The sequence below is a fragment of the Syngnathoides biaculeatus genome, chromosome 10, assembly GCF_019802595.1.
Source record: "Syngnathoides biaculeatus isolate LvHL_M chromosome 10, ASM1980259v1, whole genome shotgun sequence".
Taxonomy (NCBI): Eukaryota; Metazoa; Chordata; class Actinopteri; order Syngnathiformes; family Syngnathidae; genus Syngnathoides; species Syngnathoides biaculeatus.
The window spans coordinates 9,312,650-9,337,163 of record NC_084649.1 but is presented as its reverse complement, the minus strand read 5'-3'; the positions used below and the strand labels follow the sequence as shown (position 1 = coordinate 9,337,163).

Below are 24,514 nucleotides of genomic sequence, written 5' to 3'. Positions count from 1 at the left end.
AATTGATAGTATTCCATTTGGTAATATGAACTCATTTCAATTGTCACAATGGTTTCCCTTGTGCCAGGAGGAAGATGAAGTTGTGGTTCACACCCCAGAGATCTCGCAGCGTGTCCACCACGCCACTGATGAGGAGAAGCTGGCGTCGACTGGAATCATGGGTCAGACTACCCAAGATGAGCACCAGCAGAAAGAAGAGTCTGAATGCACTAAAGAGCCCATCGATGACATGCCTGTCACAGATGGTACTGTATGTTTCAGGCTTTCTTTAATTTTAGTCAGGAAAACTTCTAATCAGTTCCAGTACCTTCATTTCCCTGCAGTTTTCTCACAAAAATAGCACGTGAGGTATTCCCTGAGTCATGTGAAAAGTGACACTGCTAAACTAGTAGGCATCTGGTACATGCTTTTGCTGCAAGGTGCTAGCGCGGGTACAAAATTCTCGAAGTTGTAGCTCGCCTGGGTGGAGTTTGCATGTTCTCTCTGTGCCTGCGCGAGTTGTTCTTGGGTACTCCGCTTTCCTTTAGTATCCCAAAAACACGCATCCATCCATTTTCTACCGCTTTTCCGGGTTGGGTCATGGGGGAAGTGGCTTGAGCAGGGATACCCAGACTTCCCTTTTCCCAGCCACTTCTTCTAGCTCTTCCGGAGGGATCCCGAGGCTTTCCGAAGCCAGCCGAGAGACATCGTCTCTCCAGCGTGTCTTGGATCATCCCCGTGGTCTGTTTCTGGTGAGACATGTTTGGAATACTTCACCAGGGAGGCGTCCAGGCAAAAACATGCATGGTGGGTTAATTGAAAACTCAAATATTACCCATAGGTCTCTTCGTTTGTGCCGCCGCGCAATATGCAGACGACCAGTTCAGGTTGTACCAAGCAAGGCCCCAACCCTAGTGAGGAGAAGCGATATATATGGAAAAAGGATGGAAGTTGTCAAGTTATCAATTGTAGGGTTTTACTGTTTAAATATTTTGTGTTTCCATTCACAGCTCCTAAGGTGGTGGATCATGAAGATGAGAAGGACAAATGTGTTGCAAACGAAGACACAGTAAGTGAATCATATTCATATTTTCCCTTCATGGTTGTCTCAAATAGGAAGACCACAATAAGATGTTTCCTTTGTGTAGCAGTATTTCACATCTTTTCTCTGCTGCTATCAACAACTCACTTTTAGCCTTCTAGTGTTTGTCTAAGGTAAACAAGCTTGCATGCTGAAGCCTTGAAAATATTTGAATATTACAATCAATGCAAATTTGAACACCTTTATCCTGCAAATGTTTCACAAAGAGTCTTGAGGCATTGAGCTGTAACATGAACAATAATAGTATTTGTGCTTTCTCTTTGACATGACATTGACTGGGTGTGCAAGTGTACTTAACGTTTGTTTTCCAAATGTTTTACAGTGTGAGAATCTAACAATGTTCAGCGGTGATACAGATGGAGCAGTCCTGTCCCAAGACAAAATTTCCCTGACTGAGATTGACAAGGCTGCAGTGCTGACACTCATCAGAGAGGAGGTACCTCAACCTCATTTGACACACAGTCACGCAACATTGAATGCGGTGATTCCCAACATCCTTGATGATCTCTCACACTATAATAAAATTAACTTTATTGGTTGGAAAATGATTATTTAGTTCAAATAATGTACAGCTATACATTGCTATACAGCATGGTATCTTTGACAGCCTGGAAAAGTAAATAACTTGTACATCGATCTGTTTCCATTTATATAACACAGTACTCCCTTTGTGTTCAACTAAAAAGCTTTCACATTGAGCAAGTCCATTTGTAAACTGAGATGAGGTCATCATTATTTCAGTCTGGAGAGTTGTGCAAAATTCAGCACGCAGTTGTAAGAAGTGTACTAAACTCTCCCATCTTTGTTCATTTCTTTCATATCGTATTTATTTTGCGACCACAATTACCGGAACTTGTTCCAATGGAGTTGTTTTATGGTGTTGCCAAAAATAAAATCAAAAAAATATATCAACACACACATGCACACACAAAGACTTTTGATGACATGTACATTTGTAAATGAAGCATGCTGAGAAATTGATACTAATTAAGACCTTAGTGTCAAAGGCTGCTTGACTACAGAAATTGACCTTTTTTCACAATAAAACAGTAAACCTACATTTGCACAGTTCTCTGTGCACTTTTTGAGGCATTTATGTTTGTAGGTTTTATAGTGAGATTTTGCTTATGTAAAATATATGCCCTGGCTCAATGGAATTTGGGAAACACTGGTTTTATCTCTTATCTCTGTCCTTTGTTGCCATCAGATAATCTCAAAAGAGATTGAGGTGAATGAGTGGAGGACAAAGTATGAGGAAAGCAGAGCTGAAGTTTTAGAGATGAGGTATGAAGCGCACACCCCCGGCCCCCACCAACTGAAAAATGACTTACACTGCTTACGCTGTGTTCTTGTGTTGACAGGAAAATTGTTGCTGAGTATGAAAAGACGGTTTCCCAGATGATTGGTGAGTCACTTCCACCTGGCAGTTAGATTTTTATATTCCTTATTCAGTCAGAGTGCCTCGCCTCTCTATGATGTCACCGTTGTCGTCAACTCACCTACATATTCAATAACATCATCTTTGTTATAGAGGATGAGCAGGAGCAGAAGACACTATCCTGTAGTAAGTCAGTTAGAATGCTGACGATGGAGAGGGACCAGGCTCTGGCCGACCTCAATTCGGTGGAGCGCTCCTTCGCTGACCTCTTCAGGAGGTATGAAAATATGAAGGGGGTCCTGGAGGGCTTCAAGAAGGTCAGTAGTGCTTCAAATCTCATGATGTGTCGACTAGTTCGCCTTTGTGTTAGGGCTAGGTCACCACATCACCTCTGCATGTGTCCCCAGAATGAGGAGGTCCTGAAGAAGTGTGCACAGGACTACCTGGCACGCATCAAGCAGGAGGAGCAGCGTTACCAAACTCTCAAAGTGCATGCCGAGGAGAAACTGGACAGGTGAGATTTATGTTGAATATTATCGTCTGCTATTTGTGATGTAAGATGTAACAAATCCATTCCAAAAAGTTCTAATGTCAATGCTCAAGTTACGCTCTTTTATTGACGTGTTTCAGGGATGCAATTGTAAGGAAGGGAACCATATCTGATAGGCCTCACGTTTTACTATTTAGAACTCCATTCAGTGACTCAATAACATGGACTTAAAGTGTCAATTTCATTAAAAAAAAAAAAAAAAGTCATACGAGTGTCCGGAAAAGTCTCCTCTGACAGATACAGTTACAGATAGATAGATGGATGGATTGGATAGACAGACGGACAGACGGACAGACGGATAGATAGATAGATAGATAGATAGAGATAGATAGATAGATAGATAGATAGATAGATAGATAGATAGATAGATAGATAGATAGATAGATAGATAGATAGATAGATAGATAGATAGATAGAGATCTTGATATAATGACGTAGATAATGTTGAGACTTGATTTCTTGGCAGAAAAACAGCTCAAACACAGGAATGCGTGGGTGATTTTGATTCATATTTCAGTTGCATGCTAAGACACCATAGAGCCAATATAATTTCCCAAATTCCAAGAAAAGTTGGTTTGGTGAAATATGGGAGGTATGAGGTGAAATTTATGTCGCGCACTGTAGTGCTAGTACTAGACTCAGCGAGTGCTGTATTTACAATTTATTCCATTTCCCCCTAAATATGGTGAATTAAAACATAAGTGAATTGGTTCATTTCCTGAAATATTTGGTCAGTTGATTTTTTTTTTATAAATAATAAAAAAATACATCTACATTTTAAATCTGATATTTATTGATTTGGTTAATAATTTTAATTTCTAACACAATATCTATGCTGCTTGTTGACGTATCGGCAAAATCATTTAAAAAAAAAAAAAATCTGTTTTAGTTTTTTTTTAGCTTTCCGTTGGTTTGGCTGCTTGGATTAAAAATGCCAGATAATGAAATTGCGAATTACCTGTTAAAAATATGACATCCATTTAACATAGCGGTATTGTTTTGCAATTGTGCTTCTTGTACGTGCTGCGACAGGGCCAACGAGGAGATAGCGCAGGTGCGTTCCAAGGCCAACGCGGAGGGGGTGGCGCTCAACGCCAGCCTGAGGAAGGAACAGATGAAGGTGGACTCGCTTGAAAGAGCCGTCCTTCAGAAGGTACGCCACCCAAAATGTTTTCTACTCAAGTGTGGGAGGGAAGCAGGGGAAAATTCTTGATAAAATCATGAACTTCTTTTTAAAATAATTTTTAATGGGACAGCAGACTTCTTTTCTGAATGGTTTGAACTGGTTTCCATGAATGTCTCAATAAGAATGGAGGGGGTCTCACTTTCACGATGATCTGTAATGTTTTACGTGTGTGATCAAGAAAGGCTTTTCAATGATTTACTTTAATTTTGACTTTCCTACTGCGTTACGGTAGGTTAGTAACAGACTCTCAGAGTTCTGTACAATTTTGGGTCGCAGCTAATGGAATAACTGTCGTAAACCGAGGAGCCCTTCTGCCATATTGGCAGGGTCACTGAACGATTTTTAATTATCATTGCTTAAAATCATCATCAGTAGTTGCAACTATTGTTTTAATTACAATTTTCTATTACAGCACTATTGGCTACAATAATTTACAAAAATTGCAGGATTTTATTTTTTGGGGGGGGAATACAGAGTAAAAGAGGATTAATTTGTTAGTCATTAAGACTTGTGTCCCAATACATATTTTGCCTTGGGCTTTAATTCTTATGACACACTGGAATTATGTATAAGATATAAAAAAAAAAATATTTCCATACGTGATGGTATTGGTGTTGGAGTTTTTTTTTACTCCATATTTTCTTAGCTTTGTATGAAGTAATTCCAATAATAAGTTGCTCTCGCTCGTGAAAATATCCACCACTTCATCATATTAATGGTGCGCAGGCGCAGTAATGTAACCCCTTGAAACTACAAAACGTGACGCTCATTAGCCACAGGGGGGCAGCATTTCATTTCATTCTTTTTGTTTGAACAGAATCAAGAAATTGAGGAGCTCACCAAGATCTGCGATGAGCTGATTGCCAAATTGGGAACGGAATAAGACGTCACGTTCTCTGTTCATCAACAACAAACAAAAGCACGCCAAGTACACTATCTGGATTGGATATATACATCTGCATATCTCCGAGTAAAATATTGACCTTGAGCAGTGTTCCAAGCGCAAAAGTGAAGTATCATTTGATCATATGGAAGACTTGTGTGTATTTTAGCCACCAATGATTGAGAGTTGTGAAAAAAGCCAGTTGTACGGCCACCGCATCATTCACACGGTACGAAATGAAGGATTTCATTGTCGTCACGATCACTGCAAAGAATTTTCAGTTCGTGCCTGACCTGAACTGGGATTATCGTTTCTTGCTGGGCTTTCATATACAGGGTGACTTTTTCAAATAAGTTCACTTTTATGGAACACTTGTGATGCCTCTCAACTCCAGGCGCATCTCAATCAATTTGAATATCATGGAAATGTCATTTCACTAATCTGATTCCAAAAGTCAACACACAAAGTTAAACATTTCATGATTTTGTTTTAATGGTGTTGATAACAGCGACCAGTAAACAAAAACTAAATCTACCATCTCAAGAAATAACAATATTAAAAAAAATTAAATTAATTTTTTTAATACAAAAATTACCAGTAGGTGGAAATTTGAATCTAAAATGTATTTTCTCATTTGTTTTCAGGAAGTAAATAGTTTCACTTTTAGAATTTACTGATTTATTTTTTCTACAATCCTCAAGTAGAGACGTAATTTACTTTTTTTTTTTTTTTACACTGATATATTGCAGTGTTCATTTTATGACTTGTGGCACCACAAGCGTAGACAAGCACTTGAGAATCATGCATTCAGCCACACGACCTCATTTACAAGTTTGGAAGTATTACCGTACTTGTCCTAATAATGTGCCAAATTTCAGAAGCACATTTTGTCGCTACCATTTTTCCATTTTTATCTATCCAAATAAGGTGTGCCTTTATTGTGTCTCTTTTGTAAATATATCTTTTAAAAAAAAGTAAGTTCTGTAAGTTCCTCATGCAGTTGTGTCTTGTGGCCAAAGTGAAGGTCTCACATGTCTGCAAACAACAAATTAGCGGTTGGAGCATGTTCCATCCAGCACGGCCTTCTGGGCTGACTGAACCCGAGGGAAGCCGCAGGTGCAGCAACGTGATGGCTGGTCCGCTCTCCCGTGGAAACGTTCCGCACAATCTTGCCAAAATAATGACAAATGACATTCTGTTTCAGTGGTGTTTCATTCCTTTTGAATGGTGCAAATCCAGCGTGCACATTTTATACATCATGAAAATACTTCCTATTTGTATATGGATGTACTCAAATTGTATGGCATATGGTATATTTTGTGCATTCCTGAATAAATAGTTATATGTCTGCTGTTACGGTACTTTACTCCCAGCTAATTGCTGCACAATGGTAACACCATCGCTACCGAGGCTCTTGAACAGACCGACGCCTAAAACCCACAACCGTACTGCATATGAAAACCTGCAACCGCACCCGATTTCTTTGCAGTGCCAAACATGCTCTGCCTCCTGTGTTCCGCCGCTGCCTGAAGGTAAACGTGCCATGAATGTTTTTGTTCTTCGGTCGGCATAATTCAACATCTACTCCTGAGCTACTTCAATTTGGAAATGTCACAATTACGTTAGGTGGTTAGGTGGTCAGGAACCTCTGAAGTTATGTGGGGCCTTTGCAGTTCTGTTGCAACTTGACCACAAAGACAAGATGAGGACTCTGAAATTCAGCATTGATAACAATCGTTAGACAAACATGCAATTAAGTATTCCAACTTTTAAGCCGTTTGTATGTCTAATGAAAGGTTTTCACGTGTTATCTACATCTACAAATGATGAGTGATGATTTTCGCTTTGTCCCAATAGCTAAAAACCGGCAAACACGCATTGATCATCAGGCCAAATTTCAGCATTTTTCATTTCATCCAATGAAAATAAGCAAAGGCTCATTTGTTAGATGTCTGAAAGATTGTCCTGAGGGTTATCCTCAGGTGTCAGATGTCCCAAGACTGACTTTTTTTTACGATCCAAAATTCACTCAAAAAATGATCTGGACCCACTATTGTAAATATTAAAAATGTTCAATAATTTTAAAATCCTTATCTGCGTGATCAACATGGATTTTGGATGAGTCATGTACTCCTTGGTTGAGATGGAATGACAATCCGGAGCAGCAACTGGTTGTTCTCCCCCAGAGTGAATCTTAGAACTCGTACGCAATTCAGTTTAAAAAAATAAATAAATATATAAATAAAACTTTATATTGGTGTGTATATATATATATATATATATATATATATAATATATATATATATATATATATATATATATATAGATATATATATATATAGACTACATTTGAAAGAGTAATGTCTAGTTCAATCTTCCATATATTTTCTGTAGTGCTTTTCTTCACTTGGGTCCCAGATTAGCCTATCTCAGGTGACCTTGGGCAATAGAAGGGGCACACCCTGGACTGGTCGCCAGTCAATCACCAAGACACATATAGACAAACCACTTTTCTCACTCACTATTACACGTTTGGAAGATTTTGGGTGTTCAATGAACCTAACATTCACCTAAGGGTGACTTTGAACTATTATCCAGCATCGTATTGTTATCAAATCTGTCCAAAATGATTTTTAAAAAAACAATTTCTGATTCTATATTAGCTGTTGGTAAAGTTTTGTGCTCGTGCTCCACTTTCCCTCACATCCTGTACATTTCTTGGAAGTGAAGCACTCGCTGTCCTTAAAGCCTCGTGAGGCCCCCTGCTTACAAATTTGGGCAGTAAAGATGTGACGCAGTGGAAGCTTGAATACATCAAGCAACACAACAAGCACAACATCCCAGAATTTAAAGCTGTCTGATTCTTGAGGGAAAATTTTGGAAAGTGGTCTGCTTGTGGCTATGCTAACTTCAACAAACTTTGCAATCCCACAGTGTCCATATTTAAAGAAAAAAAAAAAAAGGTCAAACAGAACATTAAATTCATAAAATTGGAAACACTAAAACACAAACCAAACATTTACATGTAGAATGGAATGTTAAGTACAGTATAGGTTTCCTGTGATGGATCCAGGTCCATGGTATGGTGCGTTTGTATAACTCGTGTGTTCTGGCCAGGGTGGGTGGGCGCGGGGGGCGGGCTCAGGATGCTGAGGCCGTCGCTGATTGGCCGCCGGGAGCGTGAGGAGTGGGACGAGAGCTCGCTGCCAGCTGTGAGGGGAGCTGCGAGAAGGGCCAGCAAAAGTACAAAAAGGAACGAAGAAGCAATGCCTGACACCTCAAACTCTCACACACGTTGAACGCAACAAGCCGAGTCTTTGCGAGAGGACTTCTCTTGGGCTACAGAGGTAAGGTTCATCTTCTATGCTTTTCATATTTCAGGGTTGAGGTCACATTGTATGTCTCACGTCTCACTCCAAGTTTTCAATTGCCCAAGTTTTCTGAATCTGCTTTTTGTTTATTAATTTTTTTTTCTCCTGCCATGACACTGTTTAGACCCAATTCGATGCCCATTAGACTTACACATTTATGGTGATGCCCGGTGAGAGTAGAATCCTTGCCCTTCGCATAGGTTACTTATTGATTGGCAAAGCATCAAACTACATTTGACTCACAAACAAAATTCACACTTCACTCAATGTACATTTTCTTTACCCAAAGTTTGAATGCAAAATGCCTTATAGAACCTCATGTTTGTTGGATGCCACATATTGTGTAATCGTTTTTGAAATAAAGTGTGCCTTCAATGAGCATCGCTTAGAACTACTGTTACAATGTACGAGCAATACTCTCTACAGAGATCGAATAAACAGCTGTATTTAACATTTTTTACATATTGTGTATCAAGATGATGTAAGAAAGTGTACAACTGCATGCATCAGACTGAGCTATCTTCTATTTTATCTTCCTCGTATGTTGTGAAACAAGCATGTTTGCCACTGCAGTGCAGTTCTGCTACTTATGCAACAAAAAAAGATTGAAGCAATAACTTATCTTTGTCAAATTAGGATTTGTGATATCCGGTAGCTTTTAGTATTACATCATCTCAGTGTCTAGGGGCCGTTTCATACAAAATTTATGGAAATATGAATTGCTCTCTCAGGCTACATATGGCAGAAAGGCCGCAGCCGTTTGATTTACTGGATGTCTTCTTCAGGTTGTTCTGATGCGTGCCCTCGCTGCAGTCTGGTTGCCAGTCGCAATGATGTCAATTCTTGAAACTTCCTCCTCTCCCTCGTTACGTATTTACAGCACGTTAAGTTCCGTGGAGGCTTTCGTCTGCCCCTTTGACTTCCACTGCTTCCCTCCGCTCTCTTGAGTCCTACAACATTCCTCCCCGAGGGCATCTGAGTCCCTCAGCTGACAGTTTCATCGTTGGTGATGAAAAATGAGGGCGCAGTCAACTTTATCGTGAAGATCAGCTGAAAAACCTCTGGGCGTAATTGAGATAAACGACAGGGGCAGCACTTTACCTGCGGGGGGGAAGGGGGGGGGGTTTCAACGTTGCTCTCCATTAGGTTGGGATTTGTGGGAAATAGTATCTCTCTCTTACCGAACACAAAATTCTGTACATCTCTGCCAATCAGATCCAGTTTCTTTTTTTGGGAGGGGGGGATACATTGAGATAAAATCTGGTAGTGATTTGCACGGTGCTATTGAGGCCAGAGGAGGAGGCCACTCGTGGCCAAACACAACTGTTGCAAAACTGTTCCTCTCCTTTAAAGTAAAGTAGCGCACACCACAAATTGCTCTCTCCTCATCCTTGTCCTCGGATCAGTTCCAAAGCTCAGCTGAACTTTATGGACATAGAAAAACGTTAATATTCACAAAATCCAAAACAGCGTCAAGCAGAGCAGAAGCAAGAAAGTCAGACCAAAGGGACTCAAAAGTTGTACAAAAAGTGAAAAGTGGAGTTCAATCCAGCGGCAAGCATAACGTCATTCAGACTTTAGTGTACCTTGCGAGAGTTCAGGTCTACCAGGTTTGTGGGATCAAATATTTAGGCTTTGCGTTTTCTGCTCCATTGTGTGGCTAATTTTGTGAGACTACTCAAAAAAAACAAAGGGAAAAAAAAGACGTTGCGGTTTCAATAAGCGGTGACATGAGAAGAATGTGAAGCAAAAAAAAATTCTAGAGGTGTTCCTCATTTCAGGACGCAGCAAAATATAACGTTACAGGACACGCTTGGTTGCTGCCATGCTTGTTTTTCAGCTAAATGTTTTGTTCTATTGGCCATGAAGTGTTATTCAAACAAATACTGCAATTTGGACGTTAGTCATTATAAGTTATTGTACGTTGGTGATAGAATGGCGCATCCCCACATGCAAAAATTTGGGTTACATCACCGCCGTAGGACCAGATTTCCATCAAAAACCGAGGAGCACCTGTGCACTGGAAATTATTTCAAGTAAGCAAATCTCATTCAAAGCAGTAAATCGTGTCCAAATATCACCAATTACCAGTTGTCAGGAGCAAGAATTGAGTGTTTTATATCTACTATCGCAGTTGCAAACTTTTTTATAGTAATAATGTTATTAACAGTTATAAATGTTAATATGTTGGTTAAATATTGCCCATCCAGTTATTAGGCTTTGTAAATGTGACAGTTTGACAGTGCAATGGAATACTTCTGATTTGGATGATTTGCTACATAGAAAATTGTTCTGAAATGCTAAGAAAGATGAGGTCAACTAGCGTGTCCTTACCGATTGTGCTTATAGTATTTGATTAAAAGTGATTCTTGTTTACTGAGGCCAAATGGAGTGCACCATTTGAAATTGATTTTTGCCAACTCATCACGAGATATTTGCTGTTTGTGGTCAAGTCAAAGGGACATCTAATAGAAAAACGTTGCTTTGGTGCTATCTTGGAGCCAAGAAACTATGTTGACGTGAGCGGATGAGTTTAATATAAAGTAAGGCCATAGCCTTGTCTAATTGGTGTGTGAAAAGGTGACTTGGTGCCATCTTGTGGCATCTAGCAGAAATGACACACTTTTTGTGTAGCTGTCAATTACTCGGGGATTTTAACCATTTGCTATTCGGTTTTGTACATGTTCAATACATGCATGATACATTAATTGAAGACTAATTAGCCCAGGGATGTCAAACTCATTTCTATCGCGGGCCACATTGTACTTGTGGTTTCTGTCAGAGGGCCATTATGACTGAAACCATGAAAATTTTGAATTGACCCATCATATTTAGCCATTAAAGTCATCAACTAGTTTTGGAATGAGAAATCAAGGATAATGGGTTTTTCAACTATTGTTGATGTTTAGTAACGCAAAAATGCTTGCAATATCTCAACGTCATCATCTATGACATGACAATTTGAAATGTTGGTACAGATTTTAACAAAAATCACAGGAGTTGATACACATGATTTGCCTTCACGGGCCACATAAACGAAATTTACCGGGCCACATCTGGCCCCCAGGCCTTGAGTTTGACACCTGTGAATTAGCCCATGAATGCTTGGTTGTCAAAAAATGCCCTGTGAATTTAACCCTAATTAGAATAATCATTATAGAAGTTATAGACAGTGGAGGAATGGAGCGAATCAGTAACGTTGGTGAAAATTTTCTCAGTAGTTATTCACGTAAATGTCATCGAATCTTCTTTTCTTCCGTCAGCTGCATGATGGCACACCGAGCAATGAGCCGATGGCTTTCATGTGCCACGCTGTGCACGTGGCTGCTGTGCAGCGTCCAAAGCGAGACCAGCACTCCTGCCATACAGCTACGTCTGGTCGGGGACAAACGGAAGAAGCACGAGGGCCGAGTGGAAGTTCTCTACAAAGGCGAGTGGGGGACGGTGTGCGACGATGACTTCTCCATCTACGCCGCGCAGGTGGTGTGCAGAGAGCTCGGCTTCGTGGACGCCGAGGCGTGGTCGCCCTCGGCGAAGTACGGCAGGGGCCACGGTAGGAAAAATCACCGCCGATATATCACTTGACCTTCACTTAATATTAATGAATCGAAACGATGCACTTGAGTTGGAAACTCAAAAGCCAGCATGTCACCAGCTTCTACTTTCATACCGTCATCATATCATTGAATTCGAGGTCTGATTCACTGCGCAGTTTTCCACACCGGAGAGGCCAAAAGTGAGACACGGCAATCAGCGCTGATCATGTGAGCAAGTGTGCACGTGTTTAAGGGCGATCGGGGAATTCCGACACTCAACATTTCCAACTCTGGGGGCAGCTGCCGCTGAATGTCACTTGGCAGCCACGTCTAAAAGTTGTTTAAAATAACAGTCCGGATGAATGTTATGCTGCCAGACAATTGCAGCTAAACAAGAGGAGGCCTAAGGATAAACAAAAGCGGTTCTGTAGGGTGTCCTTGCTGACACGTTGTATCAACCAAGACTTCATGTATAAAGATGGAGGCCAAACGTTGTAATCCAATAAGTCATACGTTTTTGATTTTTACATTTTACGTTTTTTTTTTTTTTAGAATGGCTGTTAATTGCGATAAATTTTACCTTAATCAAATTGGTGACTTCATCTGCACCGCAGGTGTACGGTATTTTCAAATACCGAGTGAAACGGGTTACGCCAGAGAGAGAACAGTGCTGTTAACAACCCTTCCAAATTTGAATGATGGAAAAAAAAACGATTATAGAAAACGAGGCTTCAAAACTGTATAAAAAAAAATTGAGTGTTCGCTATCAAACTCTTTGTCAAACCTCAACACTGACAAGAAAATAACACGACTGCAGATGACCGTGACTCATCCATGGGTGCCATTTTAGCCACGCCTGAAAAATTGAAGAAAAAAAAAAACAGTAAAGATAAGTTTTATTGCCAGACTGGAAAAAGTACCTCAAAACAAGTAGAAAAATATTAAAAGAAGACATCAACAACTCTAAGTCTAACCCAACCTACTACCCCAACCCGAGCGTAGCCTCTAAATTGAGTGAACAGACTATAAAGTATATGACAAAGGAACTGACTTGATTACATTTTCAGAATGAGGTTTTTCTGCTTTTTACAAGGCTTTTGTCTTACTGCAAATTTAGAAAAAGAAAAGGCAAAACTGCCTCAAAGTATGTGCAGTACGATGGTTTTACTAGAAATATTGTAAGATTAAATTGCAAGGTCAGAATTTGCATTTTTTGCAAAACATAATACAGTACTCCTGTTCTCAGTCTGCACAACGTTTTGGCAAGTACCTTCTAACGTGTACAACGTACATATTTGGGAACAAACCTTTTTGTCCTTTCTATGGCAACGAAGAAATGAAAAAAAAAATCCAATGCCAAGACTTTACAGTCTTCTAGTACATTCATCCATCCATTTTCTACCATGTACCGCTTATCCTCATTAGGGTGACGAGTGAGCTGCAGTCTATCAAAGATGACTTTGGAAGAGAGGTGGCAGGCAGCCAGCCAATCACAGTACGCATATAAACACACAGGATTCAAACTCATACTCATGACTTTGGATGATTTATTATTATTGAATTATCTTAGAATATACATACTGTATGTTTTTAGGATGTGGGAGGAACCCTGAGTACCTGGAACAAAAAAAACCCACACCAGCAACCAGAACGTGCTAACCACTCAACCAACATGGTGGCCCCAGATTATGCAATAACTAATATATGTATATTAATTGGTGAGCAATTCATGGTGAACCCCGCCTCTCAACCAAAAATAGCTGGGATGCTCTTTGAAAACTAGAACATTGTACTTTCAAACAAAAAGAGCAAAGAAAAAAGATCACAGATGGGCTACACCCTCTCGTACTTCAACAATTTTAAGTCACGATAAAACTGACATATTCGAAGTTGCATCCTGTAGTTACCAGCATCACATCACGTTGCTGTACCCACAGAATTCCCTGCTATCATTTCCTCTTCATATTTGCGTGGGTCGGGTTCAGTAAAGGTAATCCTTGTTTTGGTTTTTTTTGAGGGATTCAGGAAGATTTCAGACATTGGGTTTCAAAATGTCAACAAACTTCATTCCAACAGAAATTTTTTTTCATACACATAGGAGGTGAGTAGAAGTTATGGTGGGGAGGGAAAAAAAGAGATATGAAGGTATTTGTACGTGTTTGCGTGGAAACAATTTATCTGTTATTGTTGGTGGAGTCAAAAAGGCCTTAAAAGTAATTGAGGGTTTTTCCACAACTTATATTGATGAATAACGCATCAGGAACCAAAGGAGAAGGAAGGAACGAGATGCTTTAAAGTAAATGAAGTAAAGAAAGCACACAACTAGTAAACCTGAGCTAGTGTTACTACGTTCCCATGTAGCACTGTTTGCAAGCTTCTTAGCTGCCAACTACAACACAACATGTGCAACCTCAATGTGTAAAACAAATGGACGTAAATTTGGAAAAGCCATTTAAGGCCACAACTTGCCGAACTGCTACTGCCCGAGATCCAATTGTTATTCACATTTCTGGGAACACTTTGCACTGTGCAACCTCGAATAGCAATAAAAATTCAATGCTCTCTAAATTCAATCCCCATAGGACTTACAAACATAATTTAAAATAGTTCACGTTTGCCACAACTGGCAATGCTGTTATTGTTTGAGAAAAAACAACACTGACTGAGTCCAGCCGGGGAAGTTTGGGGACTTTGGATGGAATAGAAATGTTCCAGGCCACCTTATATGCAGTAGTCACGTATTTGGAATGATTGGGATGTTTCTCGAGTTGGCTCCGAATGACCGGCAGTCTGGTGGTTTGCATGGTTACAATCGTGTGTTTGAAAGCAAGCGTGTTCCATTTGACCTCTCACGTAATCCATCAAGTCACTTCTTTGCTGGTGTCCTTTGCAGGGCGTATCTGGCTAGACAATGTGGACTGTAACGGTAGAGAGAAGAGCCTCGCCGAGTGTCGGTCCAACGGCTTTGGAGTGACCGACTGCAAACATTCAGAAGACGTCGGGGTGGTGTGCTCCCAGCAACGCATTGCCGGCTTCAAGTTTATCCGCACCCGGGCCAACAGTGAGGAGGTAGGAGTCCGCAGGGTATTGCACGTCAGAGGTGCAGAAAAATATCAACCAGCCAGAAAAAGATATACAGTGATGAAAATAAGTATTTGAAGACCCTGCTATATTCCAAGTTCTCCCACTTAGAAATCATGGAGGGGTCTGAAATTTTCATCGAAGGTGCATGTCCACTGTGAGAGAGATCATCTAAAAAGAAAAATCCAGAAATCACAACGTATGATTTTTTTAACAATCTATTTGTGTGACACAGCTGTAAATAAGTATTTGAACACCAGTCTATCAGCTAGAATTCTGACCCTCAAAGACCTGTTAGTCCGCCTTTAAAAGTTCACCTCCACTCCATGTACTATCCTGAATCAGATGTGCCAGTGTGAGGTCATTAGCTGCATAAAGACACCTGTCCACCCCGTACAATCAGTAAGACTCGAACTTGTAACATGGCCAAGACCCAAGAGCTGTGAAAAGACACCAGAGACAAAATTGTACAACTCCACACAGCTGGAAACGGCTACAGAGAAATTGCCAAGCAGCTTGGTGAAAAAACGTCCACTGTTGGAGCAATCATTAGAAAATGGAAGAAGCTAAACATGACGGTCAATCTCAATCGGAGTGGACCCCCAAGCAAGATACCACCTTGTGGGGTCTCAATGATCCTTAGGAAGGTGAGGAATCAGCCCAGGACTACACGACAGGACTTGGTCAATGAGCTGAAAAGAGCTGAGACCACCGTTTCCAAGGTGATTGCTGGTATTACACTAAGACGTCAGGGTTTGAAACCATGCGTGGCACGGAAGGTTCGCCTGCTTAAACCAGCACATGTCAAGGCCCGTCTTATGTTTGCCAATGACCATGTGGATGACACAGAGGAGTCATGGAAGAAAGTTTTGCGGTCAGATGAGACCAAAATTGAACTTTTTGGTCGTAATTTCACTAACTGTGTTTGGAGGAAGACGAATGATGAGTTCCATCCCAAGAACGCCATCCCCACTGTAAAGCATGGTGGTGGTAGCATCATGCTTTGGGGGTGTTTTTTTCTGCACATAGGACAGGACGACTGCACTGTATTAAGGAGAGGTAGACCGCGGCTATGTATTGTGACATTTTGGGGAACAACCTCTTTCCCTCAGTCAGAGCATTGAAGATGGATCGTGGCTGGGTCTTTCAACATGATAATGACCCGAAGCACACAGCCAGGAAAACCAAGGAGTGGCTTCGTAAGAAGCATATCAAGGTTTTGGCATCCCCTGGTCAATCTCCAGACCTAAACGCAATAGAAAATCTTTGGAGGTAGCTGAAACCCCGTGTTTCTCAGCGACGGCCCAGAAACTTGTCTGATCTAGAGAAGATCTGTGTGGAGGAGTGGGTCAAAATCCCTCCTGCAGTGTGTGCAAACCTGGTGAACAACTCCAGGAAACGTTTGACCTCTGTCATTGCAAACAAAAGCAAATGTACCAAATATTAGCATTGGTTTTCTCAGGTGTTCAAATACTTATTTGCAACTGTATCACACAAATAGATCGTTAAAAAAATCATACGTTGTGATTTCTGGATTTTTCTTTTTAGATGATCTCTCTCACAGTGGACATGCACCTACAATGAAAATTTCAGACCCCTCCATGATTTCTCAGTGGGAGAACTTCCAATATAGCAGGGTGTTCAAATACTTATTTTCGTCACTGTATGCTTGTCCTCATGAAGTAATCCCACACACTGTTTGTGGAAAACACCAGTAAAGGTCACGTGACTACAGAACACAAACTAATGTTACAACCAAAAAATGCCTGGAAAAAAGTTCAACAAATAACCCAAAACATCAAGGCACTGCAACTTTGTTGTATTACATTGTAATCTCCAAGAGATTGTAGGTGAACATGTGATGGGATGTACAATTTCTGTTGTGGATATATCGTGAGTTCTTAAAAGGCTTTGACTGACGGGTTAGGATACGGTACGTGACACAGAACCAGTTCTTTTTGCGTCAGGATAATAAGTGGAATGTGTCAATGTCTGAGTTTCCAATGAGCAAAGAATCAGATAAAGTCATGGCTGCGTGAAAACCTTGAGTCATCTTGCACGTGGAGGTCACATCTTCTCCACAAGTGAAGTAATGACTTTGTCAGGGTTGGTGTCTGCCCCCACTCCTCTTCTCTCAACCCCCCCGGCGATAACGGAAGGGCTGAGCAGGGGGAAGATCATCACGTCTGGCTGCAGTCCGCACCTCCACACCAGATGGAAAGCCAATGTAGGCGTGATAGAAGAGAGGGAGGGAGGAAGCAAATGTCTGAAAGCCTTCAGATGCGGGGGGTTCACATTTGAGCCAGACTAATGGGGATGGAGCAAGACTTGTTTTATTGGGAGATGGTCAAAGCGTGCATACCAGTACATACTAGTAGATGGAATGGAGGAGAATGAAATGCCTGTCTAGAACTGCAACTGTACACTTAAAAGAAGCAATTGTGTGTGTATCCAGGTTCCTTATTTGTTGTATGTTTACAGTCCCAGGGGTGTTGCTACCGTTTAGTCCCCCACCCTGTCAATATTTCCTCCGTCTGGGTGAGGCCTTTCAAGTGGAGCGAGAAAGGAATGGGCCAAGTGTAGCTCATGTAGTTGTACCTCTTTGACCGTGTCAGAGCACAGGCCTGCAACATTCAGACATGTTCCTTCAGCGTGTTTATTCACTGCATGAATTGGTGTTTTGTGCTCAGTCCGGAAAGTGGACGCAACCTGTGTACACTGAAGTTAAAACAGAGGTCAACAGATCACTCGTAGGCACACATACACGAGCTGCTCACTCCATGAGGCGCGCATTTAAATCTGCAGTTTTAGAGTCTAACAACTGAATGCAGAAGATGAAGTATAAGATCTGTTTAGAAAAAGATAATCATGCTGTTTTGATTGGCAGTTGACAGTTTGAAAGTTAACGTGGATGGAGCTCTAATGGAGCTAAAAAAGGGAGCCAGACCATTAGAAATCCTTTGAGTACAATGCAGTGCAGTTGTACATCACTTCAGACTACAACTACAAAAATGCACAATGATTAATGATTACTTCTCTAACAATTGATTAAAAAGGAGGACTACTGTCTCTGTTATTTGTTGGAAATAGACAGTTGCCAAAAGTATTTGCTTTCTTGGTTGCACTCAGATATGTATTTGCGTGACATTCCATTATTAACTCATAGGGTTCAATTCCATCGGTCGAGCTCTTCTGTGAAGGTTTTCTGCAAGTTTAGGAGTGTATTTATGCAATTGTGACCTCGTTTTTCCAGAAGTGCATTTGTGAGGTTCCATACTGATGCTGGCTCTGAGTCTCCACTCTAATTCATCCAAAAGAATTCTATACAGTGATGGTCAATCAAGTTCATCTGCATCAAATTCTCTCATCCGTGTCTTCATGAGCCTTGATTTGTGCACCGATGCACAGTCTTGTTGGAACAAGAAGGGGCCACCTGCAAAGTGTTCCCAGAAAGTTGGAGGAAATGTCCAAAATTTTAGCCGTGGAGCTCCAGTGAGAGGAACTCTGGATGTTAGAGCATTCCAAGAGATCTTGGACAGTCAAAGAGTTTGGGGATTACCCCTTCCTGTTTCAGCATCTCCGTCCACCGGTGCACAAAGCAGGGTCCATAAAGACATTGAGGAGAGAATTTGGTATAGATCGACTTGACTGGCCTGCACAGAGTCCCGCCCTTAAACCAACAGAACACATTTGGACTCATTCAAGAGGACAGAGACACAGGCTTTCTCGTTCAACATCAGTGCGTGACCCCACAAATATGCTCCTGGAACAAAGGACAACAATTGCAATAAACTCACTCTGAAACCTTGTTGGAAGCCTTCCCACAAGAGTTGAAGCTCTTACATTAAAATATGAAACCATATGGATTTAGAATGGGATATCCCCTAAAATCATGTGATTCCAGTCAGGTGAGCGAATACTTTTGCCAATAGAGTCTATTTTTTTTTTGTTCTTATTACTTTGTATGATTACATAAAACAACTACACAGTATGTTTTGATAAAATGAATTTTTTTTTTGTACAGATTCAAATAAACATTCACAGAGAACCGTATTTTCTTCTTTTGCCTTTTGAGTCCTAATGCACTGCAACGATTACACTGCACCCTCAAAATGGAAATGGTCAAGTCCCACTTTCCTTAAAGTCTGATTCTATTCTTCATGAATCATAAAAAGCATGCCAACTAAGGGATTTGTTGTGGGTTTTTTTAACATCTTATTCTCTTTTGCCGTTTCAGTCCTGATGGAAGTGTGTACAGATTTTCTGAGAACAAGTTTTTAGTTTTGTTTTTCTTACCACTTCAGCTTTGACTACGACTGCAACTAATTGCTATTTTGATTGGCTTTTTTTCAATCAAGATTTTGCTCTAAAAATTATTAGATTTTTACCGGAGTGTTGTGGCCAGGGCAGCACGACAAAATACTGGTTAATCCAGCCACATCACAGCTCCGAGGTTGGCAGTTCGAATCTGGGCTCCAGCCTTCATTTGTACATTATCGCAGTGTCTGTGTGGGTTTTCTCTGAGTATTCCCGCTTCCTCCCACATTCCAAAAACACAAAAGTTTGCTTTTCATGTGTGGGGATTTCTGGAGAGCTCTACATGCACTAAAACATGATGCAGTAATGGTATTTTTAAAAGACCACGTCAGTGTTATTATTTATTACAATTTGGGAGGCCAACGGGTGAACGTTAGGCCTTAGTCACAAATAAAATTGACTGATTTCCATCAAACGGAAACAGACTTGTTACCAAGACAACATGAGCTATTTATAGCTTTCATTAGTGTCAACATTTCAACCAGGAACCTTCCCAAATTCTTCTGTGCATGAAGTCTGGATAAAAGCTATACTGTATTTCCTGTCTGTCAGGGATCACAGCGAATGGTTTTGACATGCAACATGACAACGGATCAGCTATTTACACACGGTTTAGTTTCTCCAGATGTTGGGGATGAGAAGAGATGAGGCCTTTGAGTCAAACTTTAAGAAGGAAGGAACCAAACTAGTGTTTGCTTGTCCAACTGGTACTATTGGCACAGCTCTGCAATTAATCACACCATCGTCACATTTAAACATCGAGGGACGTGTCATTTGAGGAAAGTACGTTGAGACTTCTTCTTTATTCATTTTGTTGTCTAGAAAGTTTGCTCAGTGTATTGGCCCCAGCCTGCATATAAATAATTTTAAATGTGGCTTATTGTGGTGTGCCGCTCAGTTGCAGATTGACTCAGTTTCCGATGAGCTCATCCCCCGATAAGATGAAGTCTGCTTGAGAGAAATAAACATCCAAAGCGGTTTGCAGTTTCCCACCACTGCATTTGGTGTGTTTGCCCCAACCAAACACACACCCATAACTCACGAAAAGACATCTGAAGCCCACTGAAAATCATAGAAAGAGGCATTGAAAGCCTCGTGTTCAAAGGTTAAAGGTTGCAATGCCTTGATCACCTGCAATGGTGTCAGTTTCCCAGAATTCTCAATCCTCGCATGGTCTACACATTTGAAAAAAACAAAAAGATGAAATCTGTGTCAAAGTGCAACTCGCCTCCAACCAATCTGATGTCAAATATTCTTGTAAGGAGGAGCGTAAACAAAGGGAGAAAAGGTTCTTGTCAAGTTTCTTATGGGTAGAAATACAGACAGACTTAGCACATGTTCAGCAGATGTTTCCCATCGTGGCTTAAACCATTAGGGAGTCCAGAGTCCGGTTTCCTGTCGTGCATACCTGCACTCTATAATTTGTTGAAATGCTAATAGTCTCAAAGGTGTTTATGAACCTTACAGAAAAGTATAATTATCCAGTGAAAATAAAACCATGAAGTTATACCCAACGATTGACACCCTCGTAATTGTGGCTTGGAAAAGTTGGAACGACTGGATTTGAATTGGATACGAGATGACAAATCATGCAAAAAGAGAAATAACATCCAGCGATAAACTATCATTTTCAGAATTATTATGATTATTATTTTTTTGGGTTAGTACAGTATACGAAGGCGGTCCAGATGACGTCAAGAGTTTGGCATAAGTGTTTCAAATAAGATGTATTGGCCACGGATGTAAACTCAGCTCTAGCAGCTGCCGTGCGTCTTCAACTGCTGTTATGCAAGTGATATCGTGGAACACACACACATGCACACACAGTCAGTACATACACACCATTCCAAACTAGCTTGCGCTCAGGGAGGCTGCAAACCGGCAGTCCAGATGTGCAAGGCTGTGAAATGGAAAAAGAAACAATTAGTTAGTCGCTTGAAAATTCATAGAAATGCGATGACAAAATGTCAGGTCATCCCAGCGCGTTCTCCCTCCATACTTCGCATCCCGATGACACAAGATAGAGTATTCCTTCCCAGGTTCTTTAATCTTTTGAATATTTTGGTGAAGGTATTCAGTTCCGACTTTGAATTCCAGCCAGCGCCAATTCCACCGATTCTTGATCTTTAGCAAGATTCTTTTCAATGTCGGTGTTGCCGACCTTTTTTTTTTGTACCATGTCCCTCGGTGCCACCGACATACCGCAAACTTATGAAAAATTTGATTGCATACAATTAATTTGGGTGGCACGGTGGATCAGCTGGTAAATCGTTGGCCTCACTGTTCTAAGGACCCGGGTTCGATTCCGGCCCTGCCTGTGTGGAGTTTGGATGTTCTCCTTGTGCCTGCGTGGGTTTTTTCCGGGCACTCTAGTTTCCTCCCATATCCCAAAAACATGCAACATTAATTGGACACTCTAAATCGCCCCTAGGTGCGATTGTGAGTCCGACTGTTGTGTGTCTCCATGTGCCCTGCGATTGGGTGACAACCAGTTCAGGGTGTACCCCGCCTCTTGCCCATTGACAGATGGGATAGGCTCCAGTACTCCCCGCGACCCTTGTGATGATAAGCGGAAAAAGAAAATGGATGGATGGACAATTCATTTGAAGGTGAAGCAAGACTGTGCTGGTAAAATATAAATCGCAGAAGATTTGAAGCTTGGCTTTGGGACGCCATAAATATGATTGCAGATCATCAATGTCAACAGACTACTACTTAACTCACACCACCCCCCCTCGTTGATTTCTTTACGAGGAAAATCTGCGGTATTCCACGGATCCGCAGACTTTTCACAATCCTGGATGTGAAAGTTATTTCAAAGAGCTTTTCATCTACACTGTGGCTTAATAATGATTCATTCACCATGCTTAAGCGAGGTGGGCTAGTGGGTAAGTGAGGGGCAAGCAGGCAGTGAGGGTAGGTGTTTTTGTGCTGAGTGTGGTGTGGTGAGGGGTCGGTCACATGCAGACAAACGTGATGTTTGGTTTACTACCTAAAAAAAACGTGTAATAAATGCACAGTGGTGGAAGTATTCGTGAGACGCTGGCTAGACCGCGTCTGATGTTCACACATCAATTTGCTGGCCGGCGGGGGGTCAGTGTGGCGAGTGTGCGAGCAGTTAAAATAACAAGCCTTCATGCCAGTTTGGAAACATTTCAGTGTTGGATTCAGAGAACAGCACAGGCTGGCACGACAAAAGGCACACGTGTCCAAAGCGGGAGTGTATTTGAAGAGAAAATAAGCATTTATGGAATGAATGATTCACAACCGCAGTCGGCGGGTTGCAAAGATGACTTCTGATACTGATGAAAGCATCACGTTGCAGATTTTCAAAGCGATCCTGGTAAACTGAGACTATTTTTATGATCATGAATGGCTTGAGGGATGTTTGGATGCTGAGTCAGTTTGATCATTTTCTGTGACATCAGTGCTGCATTGTTGCCTGGACGTGACAGATACGGACGTGACGGCTAAATAAAAAAATTAGGTGAGAGCTATTAAAATGAATTTAACCAAGCAGGTAGTTGATAATGTAAAGATGGCTCTTACTGGTGACGACATCAGGTTTACTGTTAGACGCTTAGCGTCATTGCTGCATCATAGCTTTTGTGCCCATGAACTCATTGTTGAGCGTGCTTGCCGAGGTTGGCCAGAGGTCTGGATGAGTGGAAAACCCAGAAGTACAGTAGTAATATTTTGGGTCCACAATAGCATTGGTGTGATTGCTTGTCTCTCAAAATTCATGCGGTGAACACTGAACGTAAGCTGTTGGAGGTTTGGGCATCCTCCAAACAGGATTAGACTGAGTTTATGTCTGCTGGTCTGGTCTTTTTTTTTTGTGTGTGGGGGAGAGGGAGACCCTGAACTGAATCCAGCTGCGGGTATCTGTCCTCCTCGCTTCCTCTCTCTACATTCATGGTTGAGGCTACCAGTTTCCTTCCTCCTGAGCCAAAAGCAACACGGGAAGCACGCGTCCGTTTCTGTGAATCTCATACTTGCACGTTTTGTCCCAAGATTTTGGCCCACACACCGAGCTCCAATGGTAATCGTTTCACAACTTTGATGATTATGCTTTACGATTCTCATCATGCCGCAAAGCATCAAAATCGGCAAAAAAAATGATTATCATTATCAATCATTGGGAAAACCATCTCTTCGACTCCCCGCCAGTGGCAACTGAGCAGGACTTTTAACAACTCCCTTGGCAGAAAATGCGAATCAAAGTGTTTTTCTTTCTTTCTTCATCGCAGCCTGAGGAACAGATTGAAGCCACTTCACATTCAGCTACAAAAGCCAACTTTGTTCTGGTTAAGTAACATGAGAGTGTCAATAAAGTACGTGAAGGCAGCAGTGCAGTGCATAAAATTAACATACTTTGCATTTCTTGATCAGCCATTCAGGCAAACTACTCCTCCATCTATTTTTTTATACTGTTTGCTCTCCTTAAGGTCACGGGGACCCTATCCCGGCTGACTTTTAGTGAGAAGCGTGGTACCCTCTGAACTGGTTTGCAGTCAGTCCCATAAAAACAAAGTGCCATTCACATCTGTGGCCAATTTCAAGTCTTGAAGAAACATAACATGCATGTTTTGGGAATTTCGGAGGGAACTAAAGTCCCCAAAGAAAATCAGTGTATGTGGACAACATGAAAGCCAAGACTCAAACCCAAGTTCTCTTGACTGTGAGGCAGACATCCTTAGCTTTATTTATTGTACGAGACGTAAAGTGAAACTTGTCAGCAATACAAGTCTGTTTAGCTTGATAACTTAATTATGCCACATGGATGGTGGCACTCTTGATAAGCAAAAAAGTGAATGTGAATCATGAATCGAAATTGAACAGCATCTATCTCTGATCATGTCCTTAACCTTTTCGTCCAGACTTGGGACGGAAAACTTTGCGTCACGCCTTAGTCAGCAGGAAACCCCTCCTGAAAAAACGGTTTCTCCCACTCAAACCGCAGCAGTCAGGAGGGTCGAGGTCACAGTCGGAATTAATCGGCCCTTCCTGCTCGCTGCTCTCTAGCATTTACAGAACATTCCGAGAGGCTGACGCCATCTCAGGAAACCACCCTGTGGGCAAACATTCAATACCTTTGGGAGACGTGCTTGGATGTTGGAGGTTTGCTAAA

The 24,514-nt window shown here is 41.3% G+C and overlaps 2 protein-coding genes across 4 annotated transcripts in view; both read left to right on the top strand.

Annotated features, from left to right (window-relative positions):
• tacc1 (transforming, acidic coiled-coil containing protein 1) overlaps positions 1-6,431 on the top strand; it is a 35,769-nt gene extending 29,338 nt beyond the window's left edge. For all 3 annotated transcript variants that reach the window (XM_061833180.1, XM_061833181.1, XM_061833179.1), the window contains 9 exons: positions 68-245; positions 990-1,048; positions 1,404-1,517; positions 2,289-2,365; positions 2,443-2,486; positions 2,613-2,776; positions 2,867-2,973; positions 4,042-4,162; positions 5,013-6,431. In XM_061833180.1, coding sequence (XP_061689164.1) covers positions 68-245; positions 990-1,048; positions 1,404-1,517; positions 2,289-2,365; positions 2,443-2,486; positions 2,613-2,776; positions 2,867-2,973; positions 4,042-4,162; positions 5,013-5,078 — 930 coding nt within the window. In that variant the 3' untranslated portion in view covers positions 5,079-6,431. The remainder of the gene's footprint in view (positions 1-67; positions 246-989; positions 1,049-1,403; positions 1,518-2,288; positions 2,366-2,442; positions 2,487-2,612; positions 2,777-2,866; positions 2,974-4,041; positions 4,163-5,012) is intronic.
• Positions 6,432-8,281: 1,850 nt separating this feature from the next.
• The window catches only part of LOC133507020 (lysyl oxidase homolog 2A-like), a 32,364-nt gene continuing 16,131 nt past the window's right edge, over positions 8,282-24,514 (top strand). Inside the window, exons 1-3 of the mRNA XM_061831546.1 lie at positions 8,282-8,425; positions 11,713-12,002; positions 14,879-15,054. Of these exons, the coding sequence (XP_061687530.1) occupies positions 11,717-12,002; positions 14,879-15,054 (462 nt within the window). The 5' untranslated portion in view covers positions 8,282-8,425; positions 11,713-11,716. The remainder of the gene's footprint in view (positions 8,426-11,712; positions 12,003-14,878; positions 15,055-24,514) is intronic.